Here is an 8194-nt window from a genome sequence, read left to right as displayed (position 1 = left end):
CAAATGCAACATGGAGGCTGGATACCTGCATAGTCAGAACTGTCACTTGCCAGCCATGTCTTCCCCTTTGAGGCTCCGTGGCTTTACAAATAATAATTAACACACTTCTCTGTGATGTGAGAAGGCTTTTCTAAAAGGAGAGCAACTTTTCTGCAATACAATAGCATAATATTTTTGAAGATCATAATAATAAAGTAGGGGAAAGAGAATAATCATTATTGCTCTTTCTTGTATTAAGTTTGCTTTCTGATATCCCACACTGCAACTAGAACATTATTCAAGAACACCCATCACAGTGCTTAACAAGATTTAATGTACATTTATTCTTAACATGTGGAACATATAAAGATTTTATACTGAATAAATGAAATTCATTAAGCCAGAGGAAAAGGAGGAATTTACATCAAGTTTTTTCTTTTTTAACTACATTATCTTGAAATACAAATGCAGATTCTTGTCACTGAAAAATCTTTGAAGTTGTGTTTCTTCCTTTTTTTTTCCCGTATATATGTTTTTGTCTGTAGACTGGTAACCATTTTCTTAAATCAATCCATACGTAACCATTTCCACACCTTGATTTATAAAGCAAATTGTGATCGGCTGCTCTCCCGAAATAGAGCATGACTTTATACATACAGAAACTTGTACATTACCCTCAGCTGTTGGTTTTCTGTGTTGGGTTTTTTCTTTTTTCTTTTTTTTTTCTTTTTTTAATTATTTTTTGAGATATGGCCCAAATGAAAGAAAAAATAATCCTACTATCACTTTGTAGATACCACATCATGAAAAAGAAACTAAAAACTTTGTACTAAAAAAAAAAAATGAGGGTATGTTTAATGTACAACTTCTATATACATCACGGCCCTTAGGCAATAAAAAAATATTTTAAAAAATGATTAAAGGAATTGTGAAGAACTGTCCTCGTGGAAGGTCAAAAAAACCACATGTAGACATGACAGTTCTGGTGAGGAAGCAATTGATGTTTATCATCAGGTTTTGTTTAAAAATCTTTTAACTTTTTTGTTTTGTTTTTGCTCCTAGCCTAATGTAACCATTTCTCCTGAGGAGAAATCGGGATGGTTTTGTATTTTGACTACTGACTGACACCCTCCTTGATCCCCTAACACCTACATCACTAGCATCTTCTATTGCACAGAGCTTTGGGTGATGGTATACAAGGTTGGTTTTTTTTTTTTTTTTTTAATCTTTTTTTTTTTATTTTTTCCTTATTTGAAAAAATAAAACACACAGGAACTTGGTATGTTGGTTATTTTTCACCTTTTTGTTTCAAAGTGGTGAGATTTCTTTTTCCATCATACAATGGTTCGCCATAACATTTTTTTTAAAAAGTCACTAGTTCGCTTCCCAAAAATATGCAATACAAACATGGAAAAGAACATTGAAAAGGATAATCTATGGAAAAAAAAGTGACCTTTGAATGTACTAGACAGCAACTTTGGTTAAAAAAAAAATAAAATAAAAAGATGTACTTATACACATAGACAGCAAATATTAATTTCATAACTGTTCAAATTAATAATTTCTTTAATTCCCAATTGGTAAATAGTGAATGGGGCAGAGGAGCAAAGATTCTTTTTTTTTTTTTCCTTCTTCCTACATTGGATAAACAAGAACAGAAAACAGCCAGTTATATGTGACCCTCTAATCTCCACTCACACATGCTTGGCTTCTCACTTATGTCATAACTGTCCAATCTGAAAAAGTACATCACAGATGACAGATGCAACCAGAGAGTTCAGGACAGCAGATATTGAGATATCCAGCAAACGACCCTCGTGCAATAGGAACTCCGAGCGGTTCTCGTCCACTCGTGCCATGGCCAGCAAGGCCTTGGCTGCCCTGCACATCATGTCTACGCTAGGCGGCTCCAGGGGTGGAGGCTGCATGTGCATGAGGTTATGCTGGCTCTGCTGGTACTGGGCCATGGTGACCCCATCCTCCAGGAAGCTTATCAAGTTTCCGATGCTTCCCTTCTGCACAGCTATTGCCCTTGCTGCTAATGTGTCCCCCTGGGCAAGGTTCGATAAGAGCGCCATGGACATTTCTCGGCAGACCGGGTTTTTGCGGTCCCCGACGTACCTAACTAAAGTAGCGTAGAGTTTCTCCTGACGACTGAATGGGGGGGTGGCCAAGATAAGGTCCACATTATTGTCCTGGATACTGAGCTTACACAGGGTCTCCAGCACAAGTCTCTGAGGCGAAAGAACTGAGTTGGGCCCCACGGTCGGAAAAGGATCCTGTGCCTCTGCAGACGGGCACACCATCCAGTGCAGCAAGCCATCCAAAATTGGCAAACAGATGCTTTCTGTGTAAGCAGACAAGTCTAGCTGCCCAGAAATGTTGGCTAATGTGACCAATGTATTATCCCTCAAGACCTCGAGGCAGTCCCACCACCACTCATCCTTGCTGCAGGCCACCCCTTTGTCCTCCTCTTCTTCTTTCTCGTAAGTCTGCGGTGCTCGCTTTCTTTCTGGATGCTCATGGTGAAGGAGGATCAGCTTCCCCAGGATCAGCACCAAGCCTGGATGTTTGGACATTTCGGTGTCATTGCCAGGCACAAAAGACAAGCTACGGACAATATTTGACACACAGATGCAGCGTTTGGCCAAGGAGTCTTGCCAGTGAGTTATGGTGCATAGAGGAGTCTCATCCCGGCTCCTTGGCTCATCCTCTAGCAGTTTAATATTCCGGTGGCTTTTGGCTTGATGGATCCCAAAAGGAAATTTACTGCTCTCTGTCTGGGAACTGGAGTTGGAGTCTTCAGGCAATGCTCCAGGACGAGCTGAGAGGACATCATCAATGGTTGCCGTTATACTTTTTTCTTGTTGTTCCTCAGATTCACCTTTCCCCTCAAGGTCCTTCTTTTTGCTAGGAGAGTTCAAGGGAGGAGGGGCTTTCCTGCGTGGAGGAATCTCCATCTTGCTTTCAAAGTGAGTCTGGATATGCTCTGTTGTATCACCACCGCCAAGCTGCCAGTGGAGAAGTCCACTATCAAATTCCTGAACGCGTCCAAGTTTGTCAGATCGGTCAACAACGAAGAGATTATTTTTCTTCACAATCTTTATTGGCAGCTTGTCAAATTTACTGGCTTGTTTTGGCCTCTCACTTGGATCAGCAATGGCACCAGGAGTGGAAAAAACAATGCTCTTTTCTTCTCCTTCCACCTTTTCATCCTCCCCTTCCTCCTCATCTTCATCAAAATAGTCAATACATTCATCACTCTCCTCTTTTCCAGTAACCTCTGCCAAGGACTGGCTATCATCTTTCTTGGCTGCTTTGTGATCAAGTGCTTTGTGGCCTGGATCTCCCACTTCATATTCCATAAGGATTCCAAAAATGTCAATCAGGCATTTTCTAAAATATTCTACTAAAAGCTCAAGAAATCCAGACAACTGAGGGGAGAAGAAAGAACATAAAAATCAGATAAATATTTTCATCTGCATGGAAATTTATTAGGAACACGGATGCATACACCTGTGAATATTTCCCTCCTCCTGCTGTGGATTTGTGGCTAGGTCCTGCATGGCACAAGTTAATCACAAGAAATTCTTCTAGTGTCTGTGCAAACAGTATATAATGTCAAACTATCACGGCTCCGTTTGCTTGAACTGCAACAGCTATGAGAAGTGCAGAACTATATTCGTATGTCTCCCTTAAGCTACAGCAGACACCTAGCCTAGCTGTTCTGTCCCCTTCAAAGTGTTTAGTATTCTTCACTTGCTGTAGACAGTACTGATGTTTCTAACTCACTTAGTTTTTCTGATCTGCACTTCAATTAGATGCCTAAGGTTTACAATTCTTACTCTTCTACTTTGTCTCTCTCAGTTTCTGAAACCAACCGCCCTGTAAGAATCTGCTGTTCAGGGTCTAGGTACTGACATCCTAGCTTAATGTCCCATCTCTATTGGAATAGTTCCATTTTTGCCTGGCAACATTTAAAAACTGTTTTTGGAGCCTGGTGCTGCAAGTCACCCTTCAGAAACAGTTTTCATTTATGTTTAGTCCTCTTAATTAACTTGTAATCACTTTCTTAGGGGAAGGCAGTAGTTGGACTTGGCATTCATTTACCCTCAGTGGCTTTATTATTAAAAATTCTTCACTGTTATGATGAAATTGTATTCAATCTGATTGTCTGGCTTTTTTTTTTTTTAATTGTAGCCTAGTGGGTTTTCAGCAAAATGTATCCTTTTCTCTGTTCTGTGTTCTCCTACAATTGCCAAACCCTTGAATAATTAAGAACATACTGATGCTTCTGAACTGCAGGAATTATCAGTCAACAAAGAGAGGCCTGACTGCCACTGGAAATAGAGTCCAAGGCAAAAGTAATAGAAAATATATACATTTCAAATATGTCTGGTATTCTGTGCAACTTGCACAGGGTGTATTAATGCAATTTCTAATATAATTCTGAGGGGGAATCACCTAACTTAACTTCAAATATCTGCAACAGTTAACACACCTAACCTAATTATCTAGATTCCTTTTATAATCAATAGTTTTTTGCGGGTCATTTCTAGGGTATGAGTCATCTGACCTATTTTAGATGTCTACTTTAGGATGAGATGAATCATGCTATAGATATCCCTAGTTCTAAAGTTAGGTGGGATGAAATGTACCATCTTTGTCTGTATTTTTAAAAAAAAGGTCATTATATTTAAAAATGATGAGTTACACTATTAGTAACCAAAGAATGAATGGAGCAGAGAAACTTAATATTTAATTTGCACAAATTTTAGATGATGTGCATTGTCAGCCTGTCATCTATTACTACCACCTAGCAGGCCACCAGTTAGAGCAGGGCTAAAAAATGCTGGGAGGTAGTGAGGCAAAAGCACACACTGTTAAATCCTGTGTTACTTGCATCCTGTGGACAGACAGTGACTTTCAGCTCTTAATTTGTCAATCTGGTATTTCTGTGCAGACTTAATTTACTGGAAGAAGAAACCAAACAGAAAACAGGTAATTAAAAAAATTCCACAGCCTAGTATGGAATCACTGAATAAGGCAGTCACCAAAAGACAGCCTCAAATCAATATAGTTCTGCAAAGCCTTTTATGGAAATGCAAGTTAAGCAAGATTACTAACATATCACTGCTTTCTAGGATTTTCCTTGTACTATCATGAGTGTGAATTTACACATTAATCTTCTGTCAGTGCTACAATTCCTATATTCCTACATGCTCCTTCTTACAAGAGATGCTTTTCTTTCAGGCTCATTATTTCCCTTATTCGCTCTAAAGCTCTCTCTTGTCGTTCACTGTTACCAACCATAAAAAGGGAAGTTTTGGAATATTCAAATCTATGTTAATTACAATCAATTTTAAAGGACTTCAACATTTGTGTAGGTATCTTACTTTAGTTTTCTTTCCTTGGAAAGTTGAGAAATATACTGCTTTCCCACCTACCTGAGACAGGTTAAAAGTAGCAACAGTGCTGTCATCATACAGAAGAATATTAATAGTGTCTAGCGCCCAGGTACTTTCAGCCAAAAGACCAGATTTAAGGGACATCATCACTCTCCAGGCTTCAGGAGTTACTGTAGAAAGAAAGGAGGAGAAATACAACAGCATTAGTGCATGCTCGGAGACCGTTAATGAGTTCTGAAAGATTAAATGATGACATTTTGAGGATGCAGAATTTAAATGAAATAGTTACCGAAACACTGTTCAAGACCCTGGTTTCACCACTTAGTCCTGTTCAATTTCTCTGTAACTGTTCAGCCTTAATACTGCAGAATATCCTAACAGAGCCATTCTTCCTGTCTTTGCTGAAGCCAAAATAATTTCATGAACTTAAGAGAAGTTGACTAAACCATATAAATCAGTAAATAAAGGTAGAACACACTGTCAGAAGTGTGGGAACTTAAGTATAAGAGCTTGAATGTATGAAATGTAACAGGAATTCAAGATAAGAAGATGCTTGGGAAAGAACAGGGAGAGAAACAAACATGACTAGTAATTTGGAATGAATAAATAGGCCATTCAAGAGAGGCAGAGACTATACAAGGCAGAAGAGCATGAGCTTCCATGGAACAAGAACACAGAAAGCTTTGCTCAGCTACACGCTGCACTGGTGATTTAACAGACATTCTGAAGGACTTTTCAACACAGATCACTTGGAAATCTGAGACAAACTTCATTTTTAATGCATTTCTAGAGTCCTCAGGTCTCCATGTAAAATATTACTTTCATTTCATGACAGATTGTCTGGGATGAGTTCTACCTATCATCCTCACTGTTGCATATGTTATTATATTTTTATTGAAGGCAATCACATTACAGTTACCAAAGCTAACTATTTGTCAAAATAGTCTCGAAATGTAGAAGAAAATCGAAGTCCCTTTCTCCCAACCTACTTTGGTATTTGGTTTTTGCTTTGATGCTTACCAATATCTTTTGAGGTAATCTTTCGTCTTGGTTTTAAGACTGGTTGGGATGCTTCTACAGAGCCTGGGGGGAAAGTAATTTCTCGCCTTATTGGTGGTGGTTGAGGTGGAGGTCCTGTGACCTGTGACACTGGAACTGTAGGCAGAACCTTTTGCATCTTCATGGAGGGTAGGAAAGGAGACTTGCTTGGAGACATACGGTTTTCCAAAGAGCGCTGGAAGGATGCTGGACTTGGAGCTCTAGAGATGTGGTTTGGCATAGAGGGTGGCGTCTGGTAGGATGACTGAGGAGGTCTAGTGATAGGCTGCATGGAGGCTGAGGATGACATATAAGAAGGCTGACGCTGGTTGACATGAGAAGGCCACTGACTCTCATGGTTTATCCTCTGGTCAGGTACCATCATATCGTCAGTGCGATTCATCCCTGGATATGGTGGGGCCTGTGCAGGGCCTCCTGGACCTTGCCTATTCTGGTAAGCGTAAGGCATATCATTTCGCGTTGGCCACATGTTCTGCTGAGGTCCTTCACTGGAGGATGACGACTGCATGGGGCCACCAATCATCTGGGGAGGTATTCCATGCTGCTGCATTTGTCCTGGGCCCTGCATCCTCTCCCTGTTATATGGATACGGATACTGTCCCTGCATGGGCCTCCTGTCAGGCCCCGTGTACGCATTGCTGTACTGGTTATACATTTCTTGTTGCTGGTTGCCATACTGCATGTTATACATATCCCCTTCATGGCGTTTGGCTGGAGGCCCATACATGCCATCCATGTGTCGTTTATAGTTCTGAAAAAAAATTTTGGAAAGAAAATGTGTCACTTTTACACCATACTCAATACAAACATCTTGGATGAAAACTCATTTAAAAAGGTGAAGCTGCTTAGTTCTAGAGGAATCATGCTGATTCCAAAGTCAGGCATGCAGTGCTATGGTTACACTTGATCCAGGGCTTTCTTTTTAAGCCTCTGTTTTGCTGTGCTTTTAACTCTAAAAGGAAACTTATCCTTGGGCTAAATTTTCTTGTGCTTAGTCTCATTTTTTCCCTTTCCCTTTCCTATATGTCAGATTAAATTCCACTGGTCATTTCAGAGATGCATGAAAAGGCAATGGTCCTCACCAACTAAAATATTTTCACTTATTTTTTATGCTTAGTCGACTAAGAAGAAAAACCTTAAAAAAAATAAAAACTGCTCAGTGCATCTTCTCAAGAGATAAGGGCTGAATAAAATCTTAAAATTACAACACATGCTGCAAGCATGCACGTCTGAAACACTGGATCTTAGGGCATAGCCTACACACAGCAAATTTATCAGTAGGAGAAAACATCTGCTGCATTTGCTACTCTGTGTGATTCTCAGGAACATCATCCTGTTTGGGCAACTGTCCTTCTTCCCAAATCATTTTAATCACATTTAATTTATTGTGAGATTATTACAGCAAACAGTCACGTTCAAACATTCTGGTTTAGTTTATGCAGGTTCCTACCCTGCTGATCAGGAATGAGTTCAGCAATGTAACTGCCACCTATGGTTTACTCCCTCTTTGCTTCTCACCCTCTCAAGTGGGGAATACTGTGTGAGGTAAGATGTTTTTCCTTGGGTAGAGCTGAGGTGTTTTTAAATCATACAAGCTTGTATGTATTTATGTTTAAGATGGTAGAACAAAAAAAGACGTTGCAGTTTAAGGGGAAGGTGGTAAGGTTTGCAGCGGCCCTTAGTTCCTGTGGGAGTTTGCTCCACAGTTCAAACCACACAGTGCTCTGAAGCAAAAAATGTGAATTAAA

General features: G+C 39.8%; 1 protein-coding gene across 6 annotated transcripts in view; it reads right to left on the bottom strand.

Moving 5' to 3' along the window:
- Window positions 1-290: 290 nt before the first annotated feature.
- The window catches only part of ARID1B (AT-rich interaction domain 1B), a 327634-nt gene continuing 319730 nt past the window's right edge, over window positions 291-8194 (bottom strand). For all 6 annotated transcript variants that reach the window (XM_065835870.2, XM_065835865.2, XM_065835868.2 and 3 more), the window contains 3 exons: window positions 6408-7197; window positions 5427-5557; window positions 291-3413 (listed from right to left, as the gene is read on the bottom strand). In XM_065835870.2, coding sequence (XP_065691942.2) covers window positions 1701-3413; window positions 5427-5557; window positions 6408-7197 — 2634 coding nt within the window. In that variant the 3' untranslated portion in view covers window positions 291-1700. The remainder of the gene's footprint in view (window positions 3414-5426; window positions 5558-6407; window positions 7198-8194) is intronic.

This window comes from Patagioenas fasciata, chromosome 3, assembly GCF_037038585.1.
Source record: "Patagioenas fasciata isolate bPatFas1 chromosome 3, bPatFas1.hap1, whole genome shotgun sequence".
NCBI lineage: Eukaryota > Metazoa > Chordata > Aves > Columbiformes > Columbidae > Patagioenas > Patagioenas fasciata.
This window is presented reverse-complemented; position numbering and strand designations above follow the sequence as displayed.